The 25,000-nt window shown below is 44.5% G+C and overlaps 1 protein-coding gene across 1 annotated transcript in view; it reads right to left on the bottom strand.

Moving 5' to 3' along the window:
• Positions 1 to 25,000, bottom strand: part of LOC145417862 (acetylcholine receptor subunit beta-like 2) — a 359,174-nt gene that overhangs the window by 81,819 nt on the left and 252,355 nt on the right. Inside the window, exon 5 of the mRNA XM_080286481.1 lies at positions 4,339 to 4,519. Coding sequence (XP_080142607.1) covers positions 4,339 to 4,519 — 181 coding nt within the window. The remainder of the gene's footprint in view (positions 1 to 4,338; positions 4,520 to 25,000) is intronic.

The following is a 25,000-nucleotide window of genomic DNA, read 5'->3' as shown; positions in this document are numbered from 1 at the left end:
CGTGAAATAAGCAGCAAATGGAAAAAAAAAAAAAAAAAAACTCTTGGCCAAATTAAAGTGAAAGGAATATAGTTTCGATGGCACTGAGTCCTAACAAGAGAATAGGAATTGAACGTGGTGCTAGTCACGAAGAAGTGCTATGGCGAGGATCCACAGTAAGGCGAGGTCAGAGAAACTAAGTCGCTCTCTTAACGCCTCAAGGGTAGAGCTGCCAATTTCTAAAAAGGGGGGGGGACACTATTTTAATATTTTCACACCAAATACAATATTCTGGTGAGGGGGAGAGGGGGAAGATGAGCTAAGGCGAAGTATGGAGGCCTGAGCTTTCTCCCCTCCCTCTAATTTATATATAAACATTTCCTCTTCATTTTTTTATACGGCGCGGGATATTAGAGGAAAAAAAGAGATATATATTGGGGAAAAAATAAATAAATCTTTGAAGACTGTGGAAAAATTCGACGGTGCGTAAAACAGAGGGACGTGATGTGGGTGACGGGGGAAAGGGACTGATAATTCTACGGTCATGGTTTGCCCTGTTTTGAATTTAATCGGTATTATCATTATTATTATTATTATTATTATTATTATTATTATCACTATTATTGCTGTTGCGTGCTCTTGTTGTTGTTGCTGCTGTTGTTCTTGTTATTAATGTTATTGTTGCTGTTATTGGTGGTGGTGGTGGTGGTGGAGGTTATCTGATGGGCTCGGGGGGGGGGGTTCCTGATGGGCGGCTGGCGAGGGGGGGGGGGGCGGGCCACGGGGGAAATGTATTGGATGGTTTTATTCTGACCATTATTGAGTTCCGAACACGCAAAAAACTCGATTTATAGGGACGTGTGTGTGTGTGTGTGTGTGTGTGTGTGTGTGTGTGTGTGTGTGTGTGTAAAACGTATATATTTCCTTTACCTTTTACTAAACCACTACTCTTCATGCCAGTCCATAATATTCGGACGTCTGTGGGAAGGGTGACCATCCTCACTCTCCCCTGAGCGGCATTATGTGAACAATAAACCCCAACCACCCCTCAGACGGAAACCCTTTGATAGATTCCCTCTCCTTTCTTTGTCCTTAGTTTCCTTGCTTTCTAAAACACGCCATATTCCCTATTATCATTCCTTATTCCTATTCCCTATTCCTTACTCCTTTTTCCTACTCCCTATTCTTATCCCCTAATCCCTGTTCCTATTCCTTATTCCCATTCCCTATTCCTACATCCTATTCCTATTCCCTATTCCTAATCCCTATTCCCTATTCTTATTCCCTATTCACTATTCCTATTCCCTATTCTTATTTCCTATTATTATTCACTATTCCTACTCCCTATTCCTACTCCTTATTCCTATTTCCTATTCCTATTCCCTATTCCTATTCCCCATTCCTATACCCTATTCCTAATTCCTATTCCAACTCCCTATCCCCTATTCACTATTCCTATTTAACTCCCCATTCCCTATTCCTATTTCCTATTTCAAGAAAGACAAATACAATGCTTTTTCCTATTTATTCTTTCCTACGAGTAAAACGGAGATGCTATTATACCAGGGAACTTCCAAGATTTGGTGCAAACGTCTTAAGAGAGGAGGAGGAGGAGGGGGGAGGGAGAAAGAGAAACGTGGAGGGGAGGAAGAAGAAGAGTGTTAAATTATGGGAATGGTCGGTAGGGTAAGGAGGAAGAAGGAATGGAGAGAGAGAGAGAGAGAGAGAGAGAGAGAGAGAGAGAGAGGGGGGGGGAAGAAAGAAGGACAGGAGAAGCAGGGGGGGAGTGGAAATGAAGGAGAAGGCTAACTTGAATGAAAGGGAAAGAAGGAAGAAATGAAGGCTGGAAGGGAGAAGATAAATGCTGAGACAAGAATGAGGGGGTAGAAGATGTTGGGGGACTGGGAGAAGGATGAACTGAAGGAAGGGGAAAGAAGGGAGAGAGGACGGAGAATGGGAGAGGAGAAATACGGAGAGGGGAAGGAAGGGAGAGGAAAAATATGGAGAGGGGAAGGACGGAGAGGGGTACGAGGGGAAGGGTGTGGGGTAGGAGAGGGACGAGGTGAGTGGGCAGTGTGTCTAGGTGGGGCTCGCAGATAAGGTGAAATATGGTTACTGCACAGGGAGGCGCGGGCAGGGAGATGCTAACTCACAAAGAGGGAAGGGAGGGAGGGGGAAGGAGGTAAGAGGAGAGGCGGAGGGGTGAAGGGAAGGGAAGGAAACAAGAGAGGAGGTCGACGGAGGAAGAGGGGAAGGTGGAGGTGAGGTGAAGGGGTAAGATGGCATGAAGGGAGGGAAGGGAGCAGCGAGGTAGGGAAGGGAAGTTAGGGGTGAGGTGGAGGGAGGAAGGGGGGAAGATGGCAAGAGGGGTGGGGAGGGAGGGGGGAGATGGAGGAGGGAGGGGCAGGTGTATCTATTTTGGGAGTCAGAAAAGGACCACAAACCGGGTGTGTGTGTCGCGGTAAAATCATGTTTATGTTTGGAAAAATGGTATGCCTGTTTTTTGGTGTGTGTGTGTGTGTGTGTGTGTGTGTGTGTGTGTGTGTGTGTGTGTGTGTGTGTGATAAAGGAGGGAAGGAAGGAGGTTCGCCATTTTCTGATTCGACAAGCATAATATATATCTTAAAACCTATTTATACATTGAGAAAAGGGTGCAGCCGAGTTTCGAGATCATGTTAAGTATTTATATCCATAGTTAGGACTGAACTCTAATGCATAGTAAAAATGGCACACAATTTAACCAAGATCATAAACCTCGGGCGTGTACAGGTAAAAGGATAATATGTAGGGCAGGTAAACCCCACAAGGCCAGGCCAGACGCCCACACCTGCTGACCCCCACCCCACCCACGCCCACACCCACGCCCACGCCCACACCCACGCCCACACCCACGCCCACACATCCCACAGCACGTCCCTAATATCATTCATGTTACCCCCAGGCGCTATGATTCTCTTCTTCACTTCTCTTTAATAAACTTTACTATTACTTTATTAAACAATTACCCTAACCTAACACTCTAACCTAATGTAACCTAACCCCAACTCACTCCCTTAACGTATTCCAATCCTAACTGAGCCTAACCTATCCTAATTCCATCTAACCTAACAAATGCCGTATAATCCTAATCAAACCTAACGTCTCCTAGTCTATCCTACCTTCCCTTAGCCTAGAATTACTACATAACAGACCTAAACTAAACTAACCTAACCTAACCTAAACTAACCTAACCTACTCTAACCTCTCCTAACAAACCAGCCAAACCTAGACCTCGCTGGAAAAAAAAAATTGACCAAATGTAGTACTGTTGTGAAATTTGCCAGCCATCCACCACCACCCATTACCATAACGCTTCATCTACTCGCCCATCCATCTGTGTGTGTGTGTGTGTGTGTGTGTGTGTGTGTGTGTGTGTGTGTGTGTGTGTGTGTGTGTGTGTGTGTGTGTGTGTAGTTCCCCCCACACACTCATTACTACCGCCATCCATCTCACCAGCACACACCCATATCCATAACCATAACAATAACATTAGGCCAATACTCATCCACTCACAGGCATACACTTGTTCACTGTTCATCATCATCATCATCATCATCATCATCATCATCATCATACAATACACCCCATCAACACATCCCTACTAGTCACCACCATCCACATGCCCAGACCATCCACTCATCCACCTGCTCCTAACATCCACCCCATCCACCTCTCACTCCACATCTTCACCCAGTCCCCTCACCCATCAAAGGTCTCCGTCGTAGTCCCCCTCACCCATTCACCATTCTTCAGCCGCCTCTCTCTCTCTCTCTCTCTCTCTCTCGTCCATGATTCTCCACTCTACCATTTTCCCAATTTTTTACTCCCTTTCATTCCCCTCTCTCCTCTTTTTCCCTCTCTCATCATTCTCTTCCCTCTTACCTCTATCTTCCTTCTCTCCTCCTCTCCCCTCATCCCCCGATTCTTCTCCACTCATCCCCTCTCGTCTCTCCACATCTTCCCATTTTCAAACTCTTTTCTCTAAATCTTTCCCATTCCTCAGCTTCTCCTTTATCTCTAGTTTCCCTCCCCTCCTCTCAATTTCTCAAGACCCATCCCTGTTTCGAAATTTCCCCTTCATTCTCACCTTTTCTCTCCCCATTTCTCCCTACCTCCTTGCCCCCTCCCTTCCTCCCTCCCTCTTCCTAGCACCTCCAAGCCTTCCCCCTACCCCATTCCCCATTCCCCATCACTAGTCTGCAACCAACTGAAAGGGGATCTCTACATCAATCTCGTACGGTACCCCTCCCCATTTCCTAATCTTTCTCGACCCCATCCTACACTTCCCTCTTCCAATCCCCCAATCCCCTATCCACTAACCTGCAACCCATTATACGTCCACGAGCCAAACTTCATATTACAGGACTGCTCGTCGAAGGGGAACCACTCCACGTCAATCTCACATGAAGATTTGTAGATCGCAGGGGGTCGCCACACAACCTCGCCCGTGTACTTCAGCGTCGCCTTCGTCATCAGCGTCACCTCGTAGTTCCCGTCGGCGCTGTGGGGGGAGGACAGCAGGACGTGAGCAGATGGATGTAAAGTGACGAACGAGGCATAGCAAGCAGGACATGAGCGATGGGTGTGAAATGACGGGCGAGGAATATTAAGCAGGACATGAGCGATGGATGTGAAATGACGGACGAGGCAGGGACATCAGGACATGAGCGATGGGTGTGAATGACAGGCAAGGCATAGAAAGCAGGACGTGAGCAGATGGCTGTGAAGTGACGAACGAGGCGTATTTTAAAATGCAAAAGAGAATAAAGGAAAGCGAGCAACAACACATCACTTAGTGGTTTTGATCCTGTTTATCACGAGGGAAACCGTGACGAAAATATCTGTTCTTCGAGACGTAAAACAAGGCTAGCAAAGCAAAAGGATTCCCTCATCCATCAATTAGTCCAGCCGAAGCAGGCAGAAAAAAATATTAGAGAATTACCAAATACAGTGTGTAATAACTTCCACGAAAATCTTACACGAAAAGCTTAATCGAATAAATTTCCTACATTATCTTAGGATAAAATAACGTCCATTGAACTGTCGTAAATATTGTAAAAAAAGGAATGAGATATACGAGTCAAGACGGGATGAAAAATAGGAGGAAGTAATAATAATAATAATAATAATAATAATAATACAAAAAGGAATGAAAGACAGGGGCTCCAGATGGTAGAAAAAATAGTGATGTGAGGAAGTAAGAGACAGAAGTGAGAGACAAAAGAAAGAGATAAGAAACTGGGAAGAGACTTTTACAGACCACATAACCTATACTCTTTTCACCTTAACCTGGCCCACCTTGTGCAGTAAATTCCACACAGCCGACAGAAAAGAAAAAAAAAAATATCCACCTCTACACCCCGTTCACAGCACTTCCTCGTGACAAGCATCATATTCCAGCGTTATCAACTGGTACGACTCACCGATGAAGAGGAAGAGATGGCAATTATAGGCCAGGTTAAAGTGAAAAGAGTAGAGTAACGAATTTCTGGGCATGTAGAATTAAGTTATGATAAAGGTTAGACGTACAACTCTCTCTCTCTCTCTCTCTCTCTCTCTCTCTCTCTTTCCTCACGCTGCTCATTTCCACCTCATTATGGGGAAGGCCAGGAAGATGTGGTACAAGATTAATGTTTGCGACTGTACATGAGGGAGGAAAGAGAGGAAAGGAGAAAGAAAGAAAAGGAGGAGGAAAGGATGAAAAAGAAGAGGAAAGGATGGAAAAGAAGAGGAAAGGATGCAAAAGAAGAGGAAAGGATGGAAAAGAGGAGGGACGGTGGAAAAGAGGAGGAAAGAGTGGAAAAGAGGAGGGACGGTGGAAAAGAGGAGGGAAGGATGGAAAAGAGGAGGGAAGGATGGAAAAGAGGACGGCCGGTGGAAAAGAGGAGGGAAGGATGGAAAAGAGGACGGCCGGTGGAAAAGAGGAGGGAAGGATGGAAAAGAGGACGGCCGGTGGAAAAGAGGAGGGAAGGATGGAAAAGAGGAAGAAAGGGTGGAAAAGAGGAGGGAGGGATGATAAAGAGGAGGAATTGGATGCAGAAAACAGAAGAGGACGAAGGAATGGGAGAAATGAAAACGAGGCTGAGAAAAAAGAAGGAAGGAAGAAGAGGAAGAGAAATATGTAACAGCAGACACGAAGAAATGGAAGGAGGGATATTAGAGAGAGAGAGAGAGAGAGAGAGAGAGAGAGAGAGAGAGAGAGAGAGAGAGAGAGGAAGCGGTAGTAGATGAGGGCGAGAGATAATGTGGGTGCCTTCGTCATCAGCGTCACCTCTCTCCCTTCCCCTTTGCCAGAGGAGGAGGAAGAGGAAGAAGACGGGGACAAAGGAAGATGGGGAGGAGGGGAGGAAGGAAGAAGATAAAGGAACCGCGTGGGGGGAGAATGTGTGTGTGTGTTTGAGAGAGAGAGAGAGAGAGAGAGAGAGAGAGAGAGAGAGAGAGAAAGAGAGAGAGAGAGAGAGAGAGAGAGAGAGAGAGAGAGAGAGAGCACTTATTCGTGACTAGCACCATATTCTCGTGTTCATGTCTTGCTACAGCTCTCCATTCAAGACAGAGAAATGGTAATTTTTGGCCAAGTTCTAAAGCTTACGCGAAAAAAAAAAAAAAAAAAAAAAAAAGAACGGAATATTCATGTCAGCCAAAATTCCAAGCGGTCAAAGAAAAAAAAAGACAAAAGACAAAAAAGAAAAAAGAAAAAAGAAAAAAGAAAAGGCTGAAGAATTATCAATAAAAGACACGAAAAGATATAAAAGAAAACAGAAAAAAACGATAGAAGAAAAAATAAGAAGAAAGACAAAAGACAAAGAAAAAAGAAGGCATAAACAAAACACTATGAAGAATAAACTACACAGACAAGATGTTAAAAAGAAAATAATGAAAAAAAAGAGCTAAAAGATGCATGAAAACTACACAGAAAACGTCAAAAAAGAAGGAAAAAATTACGACCAAAGACATGAAAAGACAAAGAAGAAAATGAAAAGTTAAAAAGACGGAAACTACTCCAGAGGCAAGACAACAGAAAGAAAAAAGACAAAAATACCGAACATGGAAGAAAAAAAAACAAGAAGATATTAAGGTAAAGGAAAAAAAAGGAAATATTAAAAGGAAAATCAATGAATCCAACCTCCTTAACTGTGTAAAGAAAATAAAGAAAGGGAAAAACAAGGAAAAAACAGCAAGGAAAAAGAGGAGTAATAAAATGCTAAAGAGAAATTCAATGACACCAACTTTCCTATATGTAAAAATGAAAAGGTATTGGGAGGTGGATGAGAGGAGAATCGATGGAGGGAGGTTAGAGCTTCAAGGAGGCATTAAGTGGCTCTTGAGACGTAAGAAAAGGAAGTAAGAAAGAAGAAAAAAGAAAGAAAGAAAGAAGGGAGAAAAAAGAATAACAATACGAAGAATAAATAAAAAGGAAAAATGGAACAAAAAAGAGAAAAAAAGAACAAGAGAAAAAAGGAAACAAAAAGATAGAGTAAAAGAAAAAAGAAGGAAAAACACAATGACGGAAGGAGAAAGAAAAAACGAAACTAGAACAAGAAAAGAGAAAAACGAAAAACAAATAACAAGAGAACAAAGAAACAGTAAAAACAAATACAAAACTGGAAAACAATGAAATGAGGAAAAGAGAACAAAAATAGGGCAAACGGGAAAATGAAAAGAACAATAAGGAAAAAGGGAAAACACGAGAAGACACAGGAAGATGAAAAACGGAAGGAAAAAAACAAGAAGAAAAGCAGAACAGAAGAAGGAACAGGAAAAGGAAAACAGAAGAAAGAGAAAACGGAAAACAAAATAAAGAGAAAAATGGAAAACAGACAACAGAGAAAAAGGAAAACAGAAGAAAAAGATAAAGCAGAGGAAGAGAAGAAAAAAAAACAGAAAAGAAACAGCTGCTCCTCCGTCAGAATGGAAGAGTATTGGAAGGTGAGTTAATAATCGATGGAGCCTCGTTAGACTAACTGGCTCTTCGGGGACAAGATGGAGGGGTTTCTGAACTTCGTGACTAGGACCTGACTGGATTACTGGGTGAAGTAGCTGAGGGGGTAAGTGAGAAGGAACGAGCCTCTCTCCCTCTCTCTCTCTCTCTCTCTCTCTCTCTCTCACACACACACTATAAATTCTTGCAAATGTTCAGTAACTATCTATTACTAATGATGATGATGATGATGATGATGATGATGACAGGAAGGAGGGAGGAAGGATAGGAGAGGGAGGGGGAGAGGGGGCTGAGGGTGAAGGGGTGAAGGGGGACGAACACCCATATGGAGGGGGGTGGAGACAAAGGTGGGGGAAGAGGAAAAGGTGAGAGAGAAGCCGTTCTTTGGTGCTGGAGAGGGTAGGAGTCTGCCTTGTGCGTGGGGGGAGGGGGAGGGGGAGGGGAGAGGTGGACGGAGGGAGGGGGAGGGGTGGAGCAGTTCTTTTTGGTGGGGGGGGGGAGTCGCGGGCAGCATTGTATCCCCCGTTGAGATACTGCCTAGGGGGGGGGGTTCAAAGGCTGGTTCTCCCCCTCCCTCCCATTCTTTCTCCTCCTCCCCCTCCCTCTCATTCTTTCTCCTTCTCCTCCCCTTCCCCTACCACCTCCCTTCCCCTCGCTCCTCCCCTTTCCCTCAACCCCATCCCCTCGCTCTTCCTCTTTCCCTCACCATCCCCCCTCCCCCTCACTCTTTCTCCTTCCTTTACCTCCCCCTCCCCCTCTCCGTCTTCTTCCCCCCACTCTCTTCCTCCCTCCCTCTCAGCCTCCCTTTTTCCTCTCTTTTTCTTCCCACTTCCTCTCTCCCTTCCTCTCTCCCATCCTTCTCTTCTGCCTGATTGTTGCTTCTGCTTACCTTTTCATCCATTATCTTTACTCTCTGTCTATCTATCTATCTATCTATCTATCTGTCTATCTACCTACCTACCTACCTACCTTCTCACCTTCATGCCGTATTCCTCCTCTCGCTTCCGCCTCTCCAGCAGTGAGTTCTTCTACCTTTAACCTGACACGCATTACTCACCTGTCTGCTTGGTTACCTTTCTGCTTACCTGTCTGCCCGTCTATCTGTCTATCTGCCTCACTGCCTACCTTCTTGCCTGCCTACCTGCCTGTCTGCCTGCCTAACCGTCTGCCCATCTTCTTGCCTTACTTCACCTCCCCCAACCAACCAACTCCTTGATGAGTATGCATATTAGTGTCTTCACAGGTAGGTAGGTAGGTAGGTAGGTAGGTTGGTTGGTTGGCTGGTTGGTTAGCTGGGTGGGTGGGTGGGTGGATGGGTGGGTGGGTGGGTGGTTGGTTGGTTGGTTGGTTGGATGGTTGGTAGGTAGGTGTAGATGGAGGTAAGCTTAGCAAGGAAGGGTGTATGGCAAAGCCGGAGCTAGGAAGGAAAACAGCGTGGAGGAAATGAGGAAAGCAAGATGGAGTAAGTGAGGAAGACAACATGGAGGAAGAGAGTAAGATGCTATAAAGAAAGCAAGAAGACAGTATGGAGGGAGAGGGGGAAACAAGAGTAAAGGAGGAGGTAAATTACTGTCAGCAATCTCGATACATCTTAAGAAGTACTGAAGTGACGAGGACAAATTAAAGGCACTCCAATTCCTATCAATATCCAGCGTGTGTGTGTGTGTGTGTGTGTGTGTGTGTGTGTGTGTGTGTGTGTGTTTAGCAGGGTATCTCTAAGTCTTGAAGCAATTTCGAGGCTAAAGAAACTACAAAAAACCACCTGGAATATCTTTTTAAGCTTGACACCAGGTAAGTATGTTCACCTGGGAGAAATCTTGCAAGACATAGGTTAAGAAATGATGAGTAATTAAGATGGCTAATTTGAGCATAGTCGGGTATAATATTCAGATTAATATTTTTTTAAATATTACTATCTAAGGTCATTATTTTTTTTTTTATCTCGTCATTTTTATCCAGCAAAAGGTTAAAGTGGTTCGTCTGACCTTTCACGCCTCCCACATGACCTGCCCGCTTCTGTGCCTACCTTCCTTCCTCCCTGCCTCCCCCCTTCCTTCCTTCCTTCCTTCACTCCTTCCTTCCTTCCTCCCTTCCTCCTTCCCTACCTTCTTACCCTCTGCCTGCCTTCCTTTCTCCCTGCCCTTCTACCTCCCCATACCCTGCCTCCCTCCTTCCCTACCTTCTTACCCTCTGCCTCCTTTCCTTCCTCCCTGCTTCCCTCCTTCCTTCCTTCCTTCCTCCCTTCCTTCACTTCTTCCTTATTCTCTTCCTCCTTCCCTGCCTTCTTACCCTCTGCCATCTTTCCTTCCTGCCTGCCTTCCCCCTGCCTTACAAGCACGTCCCTGCCTACTCTCCTGCCTGCGTGACTACTGGCCGGATCTACGTGCCTGCCCTGCCTCACGTGCCTCATTACCTGACTACATTCTGCGGGTGGGCGTCTCTGCCTCCCTCCCTGCCTCCCTTCCTCCGTCTCTCTCTCTCTCTCTCTCTCTCTCTCTCTCTCTCTCTCTCTCACACACACACACACACACACACACACACACACAGTCTGTAAAAATTAAAAACACGTATTTAAATAATTGTTAAAGATCTACTCGTACAATTAATTCATGGCTTTGTATTTAGAGAGAGAGAGAGAGAGAGAGAGAGAGAGAGAGAGAGAGAGAGAGAGAGAGAGAGAGAGAGAGAATAATCCTCCCAATCTCCACCCCCAGTAAAGCATGGGGTGGGAAAAGTCAATAAAGCAATAAGCCAATAACGAAATAAAACAGTGAGCTTTAAGCCTTTCAAAGCCAGGTGAGCTCTCTCTCTCTCTCTCTCTCTCTCACACACACACACATGGAAAAAAAATGTAGTGGTATGGAAACTAACATTTCTTATCGCTTCTCATTTCCGTCTAATTTCCCAGACGCCCCACATGATGTTAAAATAGACGATACGGTGAGAGAGAGAGAGAGAGAGAGAGAGAGAGAGAGAGAGAGAGAGAGAGGGGGGGGTATTGTATATTTGCACCCCCCCTGCAATAAAGGAAGGGCTTCGTTCAGCGTCAAATGGTGTGTTGGGGGAGGGAGGAAACAGGGAGGGAAAGGATAGAAAAGGAGAGAAGAGAGGGAGGGAAAGGAGAGAAGAGAAAGAGGGGAAAGGAAAGAAGGGAGAGGAGTGAGGGAGGGAAAGGAGAGAATGAAAGAGAAGAGAGGGAGGGGAAGGAGAGAAAGTGAGAGAAGAGAGGGAGGGGAAGGCAAGAAAAGGAGAGAAGAGAGGGAGGGGAAGGCGAGAAAAGGAGAGAAGAGAGAGGGAGGGAAAGGGGAGAAAAGGAGAAGAAAGTGAGAGGGAAAGGAGAGAAAATGAGAATGAGGGTGGGGAAGAGGAGAAAAACAGAAAAGAAAGGGAGGGAAAGGAGAGAAGGGAGAGGAGAGAGGGAAAAGGGGGAAAATGAGAGAGAGAGGGGAAGGAGAGAAGAAGAGAGAACAGAGGGAGGGAAAGGAGAGAAAATGAGAGAATAGAGGGAGGGGAAGGAGAGAAGCGAGAGGAGAGACAGCGTGGTGAGAGAGGGGAAAGAATAACAAGGAAAGGGAGAGAGGAAGGGAGAGGAGTTAGAAGGAAAGAGTGTGAGGGACGGAGAGAAGACAGGAGAGGGGGAGGAAAGGGAGGGAGGCAGAGGGAGGGGAGGGAGGTAGAGAGAAGAAGAGGGCGAGGAAAAAGACTGTAAGAGTAAGGAGATGGGAAGAGGGGAAGAAAGAAGGAAGAAGAAGGAAGACACAAAAGGAGAAGGAGAATAAGAGAAGCTTCTTTCCTTGTCAAATGGGATGGTAAAAGTTACAGTATCTTATGTGGAGAGTGGGAAGGGAGGGAGGGAGGTGAGGGAGAGGGAGGAGAGGGTAAGGAGGGGAGGAGGGGGGAGGGAAGGGAAGGAGGGAAAGACAAGAAATGGGGAGTGAAGAAGGAAGGTGCAAAGAAAAAGGAAACTAAGGAGCAACTTTCTTTCGTCTCAAATGTGATGTTAAATGTAACAGTATCTTATGCGGAGACTGGGGAGGGGGAGGGGGACGAGAGGGAGAGGAAGAAGGGAAAGAGAAAGGGGAAGGGGCTGCAGAGGAAGAGGGGCTGGGAGAGGGAGAAAGGGAGGAGGAAGAGAAGGCTGAAGGAGGAGGGAGTACGAAGAAGAAAAACAGAAGGACGGTGGAGATGGAGGGGAAAAGAAAAGAGGACAGTGGATAAAATGCAGAAGAGAGGACAAGAAAGAAGGAAGGAAGAGAGGGAGAAAGAAGATGAGCAAAAAAAAAAAGGGGGGGGGGAAGGAGGAGAGGAAAATGAAAAAGAGGGAAAGAGGAAAATGGATGGAACAGAAATGTGAGAAAAGAACGAGGGAGGAGGAGGAGGAGGAGGAAAAAAAAAAGAGGTTAGGGAGAGGGAAGGGAGAAGGAGTGTGGGAGAAGAAAGGATGAAAAGGAGAGATGAAGAAAAGAAGGAAGGAAAGTGGAGAAAAAGCAAAGAGAGAGAGTGCAATGTTTCGATCACATTATCTGGTGCTGAAGACAGAGAGAGAGAGAGAGAGAGAGAGAGAGAGAGAGAGAGAGAGAGAGAGAGAGAGAGAGGTACTGGGTGCAAAGTGGTGAAGAAAGTGAGAAATTCGAAGGAGTCGGGGTGGAAAAGAGGGCAAGTTTGGATATGAGAGAGAGAGAGAGAGAGAGAGAGAGAGAGAGAGAGAGAGAGAGAGAGAGAGAGAGAGAGAGAGAGAGAGAGAGAGAGAGAGAGAGAGAGAGAGAGAGCGGTAAGTATAAGAAAAATTAATAAAAAGGAGAAGAAAAGTGAGGAGGAAATCTTAAGAATGTGAAAAGGAGGAAAATGGAAGGAGCGAGAAGTCTGGATCGAGGAAATGCCAAGAACGAGGATAAAATGGCTGAGAGAGACAGAGAGAGAGAGAGAGAGAGAGAGAGAGAGACGTGCACGGGCAAGGCTACGAGGAAGAAGAATGGAAAAGTCGACAGAAACAGCAGAAAACAGAGAAAATTGACAGAAAAATGTAGAAAAATAAAAAAAATGAAAGAAAATGTGAAAAAATATAATAGAAAACTGAAAACAGGACTGAAGAAAACAGAAATTTAGCTGAACGAAGACTTAACCAAAAGAGAGAGAGAGAGAGAGAGAGAGAGAGAGAGAGAAAATGGAAACACTAAGAGGTAATTATCAGAAAGGTTCAACTGATAGATAGATAGACAGATAGACAGATGGACAGACAGATAGACAAACTGCCCGAATTTAAAAATGAATTATCTTTTTTTAATACGTCTATAAGGAGATTAACGCTAATCCTTTGTGTTTTATATATATATTTTTTTTGGATGCGAAAATGAAAGAACGTGTTGCGCATTTCGATAGACAGACAGATAGACAGATGGATAGATAGATCGAAAGACAGACAGAGATACACACACACACACACACATACACACAGAAGTAGACACAAATAGATAGATAGAACCCAAGATGGATAGACAAGCATAGGCCCGCATTCTCGTCGGTTTAGGAAACTCCCTAACACTCATTCCTGAGCGATTTATTTTGCTTATTACTTTTAACTGTCCTATTCTGTGTTATCTAAATCCTTCTAAAATCGCCATACTCTGCATAAATAACGCACAAAAGGATGTTAACATGCCATATCCAAAAATAAACCGCTAAGGAACAGGTCTTTGGGAGAATACGTGCTAAGGATAGGACTGATAGACAGACTGGTAGATGAAGATAGATACACAGACAGATAGATAGATAGATACAGATAGATAGACAGATACACTGATAAACAGGCTGACAGAAGAGACACGTAGATAGATACAGATAAGCACAGATAGACATATAGACAGACGGATAGATTGATGGATAGACAGAAAGATAGATAGACAGATAGATAGATAGATAGATAGACAGAGAGATAGACAGATACGAAAATACAAGGAAGAAAGAAGGAAATGGCACTAAAGGAGATAAGAAAGGAAAGGAAGATGAAGGGAAAAAAGAAAGGAACAGGAGAAGGGGAAATGATGGGATAGCAAAAAAAAAGGAGGGATAGGATGGATTTGATGTGAGAGAGAGAGAGAGGGAGAGAGAGAGAGAGAAGTGAAGAGATGAAAACAAAATAAAGTGGGATAGGAATAAGGAAGGAAAAGACGATTGTAAAGGGAGGGACAGGAAGATGAAAGGAGAAGACGGAAGTACAGCAAGGAAGGAAGGAAGGAAGGAAGAGATGATACTGAAAGAAGGAGGAGGAAGAGGAGGAGGAGGAGGAGGAGGAGGAGGAGGAGGACGTGTGGGCGTAAGAAGCAGCAATGATCAATGGGGAGCCAGGAGCGATATCATGTCTTCCACCCTCTTGCATAAGGGAAGTGAACCACCCGACAGATGTGGAGGAGGAGGAGGAGGAGGAGGAAGAGGAGGAGGAGATCGAAAAGAGACATGGGGAAGTTAAGGGAAAGAAAGGAGGAAGCAATGAAGACGGTATAATATGATAAAAAATGAAGTGAAAAAAAATAAAAGGAAGTAGGAAGAAAGGAAAAAGTACGTGTGAGAAGGAAGAAAAAAATCAGGGAAATGAAAGAAGACGATGGAAGAAGAAAAGGAAAAGTACCAATTAAAAGGGAATGTCTGGAACGAGGGAAAGGGAAAAAGAAAATTGGAGACAGGAAAAGAGAAATGTGGAAATAAAAAAAAAAAAGAGGAAAATGAACAGAAAGAAAGAAGGGTACAAACTTTTAAAGAAACGTATCAGAGGAAAGGAAAACGAAAAAGCAGCGAAAGTGAGGAGAAAAGAGAGAAAGGAAAAATAAAAAGAGATAAAAATGAGTGAATGAGAAGGAGATGAGAAGAAAGGTGAGGAGAAAGAGATGCATAAAAGAACAGGAAAGATAGAGGAAATTTATACAGGTAATTAATGGGGCCAGGTGTGTGTGTGTGTGTGTGTGTGTGTGTGTGTGTGTGTGTGTGTGTGTGTGTGTGTGTGTGTGTGTGTGTGTGTGTGTGTGTGTGTGTGTGTGTGTGTGTGTGTGTGTGTGTGTGTGTGTGTGTGTGTGTGTGTGTGTGTGTGTAACCTTGACCTCTGAAGGGGATGTGGGATGGAATATGTTGAGAGAGAGAGAGAGAGAGAGAGAGAGAGAGAGAGAGAGAGAGAGAGAGAGAGAGAGACGAGGCACAAAACGAGGGGAGAAGAGATGAAAACAAGATAGGATACACACACACACACACACACACACACACACACACACACACACACACACACACACACACACACACACACACGTCGAAATAACCGTAGGGGGTAAAGGCATGTGAAAAATAAACAATAAAACAAGTACACAGCACTCACAGAGCATATACCTCCACAAACATCAATACCTAACAACTCAGACCACCAAAGTTAGCCAGCTCTTCCTTGGCCCATGACAAATATATTCACCAAAATTCACTAAAATCCATCACCAACTTATTCAGATATCATGTGGACAAACTAACAGACAAACGGGGGTGAATACAGAACTCCCTCCCAACTCATCTGGCGGACATAATAAAGGAATAAATATACAGACAAAATAAAATAAAAAAATAGGATATATATAATGAAAGACGATGAATTCAACAAAACAAGAGGAATACAAAACACAGGAAGATAATTGAGTACAAATGAAGAGATCTGAGGATTTATAAAACACAGACGTAAAAAAAACAACCATGGGAGATTACAGAGATGATGAAAATGTAGAAGCAAGGAGTAAACTGAGGCAAGAGGAAAGCAAGAAAATACATATCTCCAATGGCTATCTTATTATCTTGAATTATCCTCATCATCTTCTCCCTTCCTTCTTCTCATTTCTTAAGACGTCTTCATTTACTTTTATGTCTCTCTCTCTCCCTCTCTCTCTCTCTCTCTCTCTCTCTCTCTCTCCCTCCCTCCCTCTCTCTCTCTCTCTCTCTCTCTCTGGCGATTCTTATGTTATTAAAATGTGATGATAAATTCCACTTCCTCCTCTCCTTCCCTTCTAGTGTGTGTGTGTGTGTGTGTGTGTGTGTGTGTGTGTGTGTGTGTGTGTGTGTGTGTGTGTGTGTGTGTGTGTGTGTGTGTGTGTGTGTGTGTGTGTGTGTGTGTGTGTGTGTGTGTGATTTGTCTAAGTCTGTCTGTCTGTCTGTCTGTCTGCCTCAATGTATGTATGTATATGTATGTATGCATGTACGTATGTATGTATGTACGTAAGCATGCAAGTATGTATGTATGTATGTATGTAAGTATATATGTATGTATGTTTGTTGGTAGGTATCTATTTTTCTTATTGAGAGAGAGAGAGAGAGAGAGAGAGAGAGAGAGAGAGAGAGACAGACACACAGACAGACAGACAGACAGAGGGGGGGGCGGGAGAGAGAGAGAATGTTCTTTTCATTATCTGATTCTTTCCACTTTAATCCTCTTTCTTAGTGCTCTAATTTCGTTCCTTCTCTCTCTCTCTCTCTCTCCCATTTTCCTTCTGCTTCTCGTCTGCCCTTCCATTTTATCACGATTACATTTCGTTCTTCTTTGGTCCTCTCTCTCTCTCCCTCTCTCTCTCTCTCTCTCTCTCTCTCTCTCTCTCTCTCTCTCCCTCCCTCCCTTCTTTATCCTTTCCTCTTCCTTCGACTGACCCTCCTAATTTATGTTCTTTTCGTCTGTCTGAGAGAAAGAGAGAGAGAGAGAGAGAGAGAGAGAGAGAGAGAGAGAGGACGTGGAAGAAAATCGATAGTTGTAAACAAAGTGAAGGCACACACACACACACACACACACACACACACACACACACACACACACACACACACACAAACACACATCTGCTTATACTGTCTCAACCTCACACTGCTTAAGTCTCACAATGCTTCAACCTCACATCTATTACACCTCACACAACCTCAAACTGTCACACTATCACTCTCACACTGCACCACAACACCTCTCAACCTCACACTGCACCACAACACCTCTCAACCTCACACTGCCTCAACCTCACACTGCACACCTCTCAACCTCACACTGTACAACCTCTCTCAACCTCACACTGCACAACACCTCTCAACCTCACACTGCACAACATCTCTCAACCTCACACTGCCTCAACCTCACACTGCACACCTCTCAACCTCACACTGTACAACCTCTCTCAACCTCACACTGCACAACCTCTCTCAACCTCACACTGCACAACATCTCTCAACCTAACACTGCACAGCTCTCAACCTCACACTGCCTTAACCTCACACTGCACACCTCTCAACCTCACACTGCCTCAACCTCACACTGCACACCTCTCAACCTCACACTGCCTCAACCTCACACTGCACACCTCTCAACCTCACACTGCCTCAACCTCACACTGCACACCTTTCAACCTCACACTGCCTCACCTGGTATCGCTTAATGGACGTGTTACTTTGTGTCTTATCGGCAGGTAGTGACGATGAAAGGAAGAGGTAGAGACGACAGGAGGGTGAGGCAGAGGAAGAGGAGGAGGAAGAAACAGAAGAATACGAGATTTAAGAGGAAAAAAGACTGAAGGAGGAGGAAGACGAAGATGGCAATAGGAAAATGTGGAAGGGAAGGACAAGGTAAGAGTAGGAAGAGGAGTGAGTTGAAGGGAAGGAGGGGAAGGACAGGGAAGCGAAAGAAGAATATGAGCATGGAGAAGAGGAAGAGGAAAAAGGGAGGAGAGGCAAGAAAAATGAAGTGAAAAAAAAAAAAAGTTAGACGAAAAAAAAAAAATACTTTGCAAATTCACTAAAGGAATACAAGAAAAGAAATATTTAAAGGAAGCATGTAAGAAAGAAGATGAAAGGAAGAAAGGAGAAGAGAGAGAAAGGGAGATCAAGTTTACATTAAAGAGAGACGAGGAGTAACAAAAAGAAGGAAGAAACATAATGCAGAGAATGAAGACAAGAAGGGAAGGGAAGGGAAGGGAAGGGAAGGGAAGGGAAGGGAAGGGAAGGGGAGAGGAGAGGAGACGAGAGGAGAGGAGAAAAGAGATGAGAATGAGAAGAAAACAGGAGAGAAGAGAAGAGAAGAGAAGAGGGGACGGGAGGGGAGTGGAAGAAAGAAGAGAAGAGAAGAGACTAGGAGAGAAGGGAACAAAAGAGGAGAGAAGAGAAGAGAAAAGAAGACACAAAAATAGAAAAGAGAAGAGATGAGAAGGAGAGGAGAGGAGGGAAGAGGAGTTAATAATCAAGGCAGGAGATGTGGTAAGGTGAGATGTAATTAAGGTGTTCTAATGATGAGAGTCTGGCGGAGAAGAGGGAGACTCAGAACGGGAAGGGTAGAGAGACCCGAGGCGAAACCAGACACTAGGGTACCGTACGGTTGATATGTTAAAAAAAAAATATACGGTAAGGAAGTCTATCTATCCACCTATCTATCCATCTATCTATCTATATGTCTATCTATCTATCAATCTTCCCTGCTTCTCCACCCCGACCTCTTCCCACTACCTACAAATTAATCTCAGCTCCCTTTCCATCACACTCCTGTCTCGTTCCTATTTTCCCTTTTCCTCTCCTCTCCCTTTCTGCCTCGTTAATATCTCATTTTCATCCATCCATTTCATATCTTCTTAAAGGAGGAACGTCCGTAAGGTAAGAAGAACAGAGGTAAGGACGAGGTAAGAAGGCACAGTGGTAAGGAGGACAGGTAAGGAGGACAGGTGAGAGTAGAGGATGACGGATGAGGACACCCTGTGAAGTAACAAGACTCTCAAACTTCCGGTTTACAAAAACTTGAGAGCCATACCTTACGTCTCTCTCTCTCTCTCTCTCTCTCTCTCTCTCTCTCTCTCTCTCTCTCCCTCAAAAATCCTTTACATCATTCAAGTTTTTCTATACTTCAGATTTAGTGTGTGTGTGTGTGTGTGTGTGTGTGTGTGTGTGTGTGTGTGTGTGTGTGTGTGTGTGTGTGTGTGTGTGTGTGTGTGTGTGTGTGTGTGTGTGTGTGTGTGTGTGTGTGTGTGTGTGTGTGTGTGTGTTTCATCTATATTTATTCACTTTGGTTTTTTCTCTTCCCATCAAATTTTTACAACACATTATTTTTTGCATCATCGTTTATTCATTTTTTCATTCTTTTTTTTTAGACCTTTGATCCCTCTCGCTTTGTATCAATTTAAAACCCAATTGTGAGGAGTAGGAGGAAGGGTGAAGGAAGGGAGAAGTGAAGGAAGGAAAGTGAAGGCAGGAGGGTAGAGGATGGGAGGGAAAGAGAGGAGAAAGGAATAGAGGAGGAGGAGGAGAAGGAAGGGAAGGAGAGGAAAAGGAAGAAATGAAAATGGAAGGGGAGGAGAGAAGAAAGAATGAATAGCAGAAGATGTAAGGGAAGGCGAAGACACGAAGGAAGAGAAGAAGAGAAGATGGAAGGAGAGGAGATGAAGGAAAGGAAGGGGAGAAGATAGAAGGAAAGTAGAGGAGATGATGATGGAAGGGAGGAGAAGGAATGGAAGGAGAGAAAATGGAAGGAAAGAAGGAAGAGGAGAAGGAAGACTAAAACGAAGAAAAAGTGAAAAAGAAGGAAGGGAAGGAGAGGAGGACAAGGAAAGGGAGAAGGCAGGAAGAGTAAATGAGGTCGACAAGAGGAAAGAGGAAAGGAAAGGAACGAGAAGAGGAAAGTAGGAAAAGAAACGAGACAGTCTGACGGTATTAGAGAGAGAGAGAGAGAGAGAGAGAGAGAGAGAGAGAGAGAGAGAGAGAGAGAGAGAGGTAGCAGGAGGAAAAGGAACGGAAGGAGGGAGGAAGGAAGAAGGAAGTGAGATAAGACGAGGGAAACGGCAACAAGAGGGAGAGAAAACGAGGGGAAAGGAAGAGGGGATGCGAGGTCAGGAAGTGAGAGAGAGAGAGAGAGAGAGAGAGAGAGAAACGTGACGCTACTTTAACCACTTCACGCCAATGACCTGTTTCTCTATCTACCTGCAGACGAGTAGATTAAGTTCAAGATAGATTTTCCGATTTAAGGAGGGGGGGGGAGTAGACACAGCCTTCATCAACCCCTTCATTACGAGGCTTCCCAATGCTGGATAAGTGTCTCAAAGCAAGAAAATAACATAGGCCTACAATGCAAATAGGACAGGAAGTGGAGGAATGAAATGAAAGAAAAAAAATGAAAAAAAAAAAACTGGAAGGGGAAAAATGGAGGGGGGGGGGCAAAAAAGAAAGCGAAGAGGTGAAAAAGGAAGATGAAGAAAAAAAGAGAAGAGGAAAGAAATGCACAGATATGAGGAAAAAAACAGGAAGTAAAGGAGAAGAAAGAGGAAGCGAGGAAGAGGGAACGCAATACATCTTGTGAGTGGATGGTTCGGCAGGATGTAACTTAACTATCTACCAAACTACTTAAACTTCCCACACCTACCTACCTACCTACCTACCTAACGACCCAACCTCACCCCTACCTACCAACCTACCCAACCTCTCCCCTACCTACCTACCAGTCTACCAAAACTCTCCTCCACCTACTAACCTACCCAACCTCTCTCCTACTTACCAATCGACCTAACCATTCACCTACCTACCAACCTGCCTGCCAACCATCCCACCCACTCATACTCTTACCTTTCTATCTACCAGGACTCACCAGACAACCAACCCACCTACCCACGTCCCATCCCATTTGTTCACCCATTCCACCCTATCCCACCTCCCAGTAACCCACCCCTTCCCACCTATCCTCCCACCCACCCCACTAACCTTCACCCCTCGCTAGCCTGCCCACCTGGACGGATTATAATTGCAGTCTAAGATCACCTGAAGGAAGGAAGTGTGTCATCTTTACCCCACCTCCCAACTCGGATTATTCCACCGCTATGCACAAGACTCCCTTCTTTGGCACGCTTTTCTCTGTCATCATCATCTCTCAGCTTCTCTTTTCTCTGCGCATAACCTTTCTTCCTCTTACTTATCTCTCGTCTTTTCCTTTACTAAATTTCTCTTTTAATTCTCAGAAGGCGGGAGGTATTCTTGTGTCGACTAAGATCCTCGAGTAAAGATATTCTATGCTGTACATCTTCTCTTTGTTACTTATCTTTTTCCTCCTCATCTCTTTACCTATTCTCTCTTTCCTCTTTTTTTTTTCTTTGCCCTCGCCATTTCTTTATCTCTTCTCTGTTTATTTTTCTCTTCTCTGTCTGTGCCCTCCTCGTCTCTTACTCTCTTCTCTCTCGCTCTCCTTTCTTCTTCCTCTCTATTCATTTCTTCCATTCTAATCCACGCTCTCTTACACCCTTCCTACCAAGCCTGCAGTCACTTTCCTTTCTCCTGAGACCCCCCTCTTACTCTTTCCTCTCTGTTTTTCTCTCTTGCATCCAGTCTTTACAATTTTCATTTCTCTCTGTTGTTTCTCTTTCACTTTTATTTTTGGTTTTATTCTCTCTCTCTCTCTCTCTCTCTCTCTCTCTCTCTCTCTCTCTCTCTCTCTCTCTCATTTTTGTCCTTTATCGCTTACGTCATTCTCGCTTCCCCTTCTCTCTCTTTGATCATTTTTTCTTGCCATATATTTCTGTACGTCTTTCTCCCCTCCATCCTTCCTTCCAGCAAAAACTATTTCTATTCTGAGTTTCTATGCTCTATTCTATATTACCTTATATCTTGAACTATATTTTCCTTCTTTCTCTTAGCAAACTAGTTTTTATTTTCTTTAACCGATAAATTTCCACGCTTCTTCGACTAGCTTCCACCTAATCTCTCCCTCTCTCTCTCTCTGTAAAACCAGCAGTTCGTCCGTCTGGCTCAGTTTCCCCCGAATCCGCTCCCAACATCTCATTTTCTTCTTCCCTCCGTTTTCTTTGCTCCCCAAGTGATCCTTCTGGTAATGGCCCGACTTCTTCTTACTCTACTTCTTGTCTTACGCAGCCCTCGCTTCCCTTTAAGACTCTTCGCCTCTCTTTTCCTCTTTTCTCTCTCTCCTCTCTTTCCCTCTCCTATCCCTCCTCTTTATTTTTATATCTCTTTCCCTATTTTTTCCCTCTTACATCTCTTCCCAAAACTTTCTTCCAAACATCTCCAAAACTGTTTATCTTGGTACGCTGATGCCTTCTTTGGAATTATTTTTGTTATCTTCAGACATCTTCCTGCATCTTGGGTCAGTACTCTATTTAAGAAGTTTTTTTTTTGTGTGTGTGTGTGTCCGACTCTGGGTATAGGCTTCACAGCCTGCTTTCAAGGTCCAGTAGTCCTCCTACGTACCGCACACCTCTACATGTCACCACTTCGGCGCTAACACCCACCGTCCATACTGAATACATGCTAGGGCTGTCTCATACAGGACTGGTGCATTGGTATTAGCGGGGGTATTTTTACGACATGTCGGCGGGTCTTCTGGTAGATCAGTAAGGTCTGATTTTTATGAAATTCAGATCCTTAAACTGTTCCCTGCTCCAGCGGGATTTGAACCCGGGTCCGTTAGGACAGCAGTCCACCTCTACCGATTGAGCCACCTTCCCCTCCCCCCAGTTCGAAAAGTCACCCAAAACACTAATAAAACCTCTGGAAATTGCAGGAAAAAAAGATAAAAGACCCCCATGTTGTTAAGACCTCTAGCCTTCCCTTCCTTCATTTTCTCCCTCCTCTTTCTGCTCTCCCTGGCTTCTCCAGGCACCTTAAAAGTTACATGTCTCCTTCCCCCTCACTCCATAACCCTCCCCCCTCCCCTGTCACCCACACCGACTAAAAGTCACACCGTATTTACTAAAGTTTCCGCCGGGGGGAAGGGGGAGGAAGAACAATAGGAGAGGGTATCGTACGTCTGGCAGCTCCCTCTTTGTTTACATCATCCGGGGACGGGCCAAAGTTATCGTACCGCTTGGAGGGGATGGGGAATATTATCGCACCGCCTTCGACGTTCCCTCATTTGTAACTCAATAACGGATGACAAGAACGCCTGACTCGAACTTCGCAGACATCGGGCGTGCAATACGAGCCTCCTGACGTCACAAGATGTACCCTGACGACATTGCAGAGCCCAAACCGACAACTTGCCCGCCTATCTTGACTCACAACAACTGGTCGCTTTTACGTCACTTCAGGAGCTTTGGTAACGCCTTTAACGATCTGTTTTATATACTACAATATTATATTCCCCTGTCACACTACTTACATCTTTTTATTATTATTATTATTATTATTATTATTATTATTATTATCGAATTAATTTGTATCTACTATATTAAAAAAATGTGTAAATTTTGCAGTATCATGAATTTTACATACGAAAAAATACATCTACATACTTCAATTGCTTTTATTTTGAAGACGCAACAGTTTCTGCCCAACTCTGACCCCCTTCACAATAAACCATTACAGCATGTGTGCATAAATTCTCCTACACTATGCGATAATAAAATCTAAGGTGCAAAATAAATCGCTGAGGAAGATTAGCTACGGAATTCGAATAGTAAGAGGATAGTTCCAGCCTCATCCACTAGTCCAGGTGTGTTTTAGGTGGAGGAAGATGAGACAGGTGGATTCAAGGTGTGTTTTAGGTGAAGGAAGATGAGGACAGGTGAATTCCAGGTGTTTTAGGTGGAGGAAGATGAGGACAGGTGAATTAAAGGTGCGTTTTAGATGAAGATGTGACAGGTGAATTCCAGGTGTGTTTTAGGTGGAGGAAGATGAGGACAGGTGAATTTCAGGTGTGTTTTAGGTGGAGGAAGATGAGGACAGGTGAATTCCAGGTGTATTCCAGGTGTGCTTCAGGTGGAGGGGGGATGAGGAGGACAGGTGAATTAATTACCTCCATTACCTGCTAATTAGTAGCATTATTGTCATGGCCCGCCACTGATTTGCAACATGGTTCATTGCAATCTCCACCTTGGGATTCTCAGCAGTTCTTACACTCACGGGAATTATACTGGAATTATACCTGCTGGAATTATACACACAGCCTGGAATTATACCCACACTAGAATTACACCTACCATCATGATCATCACACTACTATCACCATCATCATCATCATCACACTACCATCATCATCATCATCATCATACTACCACCACCACCATCATCATAATCATCATCATAATACCACTACCACCACCACCATCATAATACCACTACCACCACCACCATAATACCACTACCAACACCACCATCATCACCCTCCTGACTCTGTTTAGCCTCTAGGTGGAATTACACCCACGTGCTCGAATTATACCAGCTGGAATTATACCCACAGCAGGCAGAAATTCCATTACAAAGGGAATTTCTGCTTATTACATTTTCAGTTCTCTTATCCTCTTAATGTTTCACTGCCTCTTACTTTTATTTAAACACTGTATCTCCTTTTGTCAGTTCAATTTGCCTCCCTCCATTCATCTCTTCCTCCTTTTCCCTCTCCTCTTTGTTCTTACTCTCTCTCCGTTCCCTGCCCTTCTTCGTTTACTCATATATATTCTCTGTGTTTCCCATTTTTCTCCTTCTGCCTTACCTCCCCCTTCCATTGTCTTCCTCACCTCCTCTTCCCTTCCTTTTCCCATCCTCCTCCTCTTCCTGGCCCTTCCCTCCCTCCCTTCCGTCTTCTCACTCCCTCCTTTTTCCTCTTCTTCCTTGCTCCCTCCCTCACTTCTTAAGTTTTTCCCTTCCTCTTCCCTGTTCCTTCTTCTTTCCTCTCTCCCTCTCTTTCCTCCTTCCCTTTCCTCTCTTCCTCACTCCTCCTCCTTGCCTGGGCCATATCTCTCTCTCTCTCTCTCTCTCTCTCTCTCTCTCTCTCTCTCTCTCTCTCTCTCTCTCTCTCTCTCTCTCTCTCATGCCCCCGGGAGTGGGACCAATAGAACAATACAGAAGTTTCAATGGCTATTTCCTTTCTAGCTTACTGTCTCGCTTCTCTGTCGCTCAGTTAATCAGTCACTTACATGGCTGGTTGGATGGAAGGATGGATGGATGGATGGATGGATGGATAGATGGATAGATGGATGGATGAATGGATGGATAGATGGATAGATGGATGGATGGATGGATGGGTGGGTGGGAGGTTGGTTGGATGGATGGATGGATGGATGGTAGATTGGT

This window comes from Coenobita brevimanus, chromosome 111, assembly GCF_032717465.1.
Source record: "Coenobita brevimanus isolate Jiangsu-jjx chromosome 111, ASM3271746v2, whole genome shotgun sequence".
NCBI lineage: Eukaryota > Metazoa > Arthropoda > Malacostraca > Decapoda > Coenobitidae > Coenobita > Coenobita brevimanus.
This window is presented reverse-complemented; position numbering and strand designations above follow the sequence as displayed.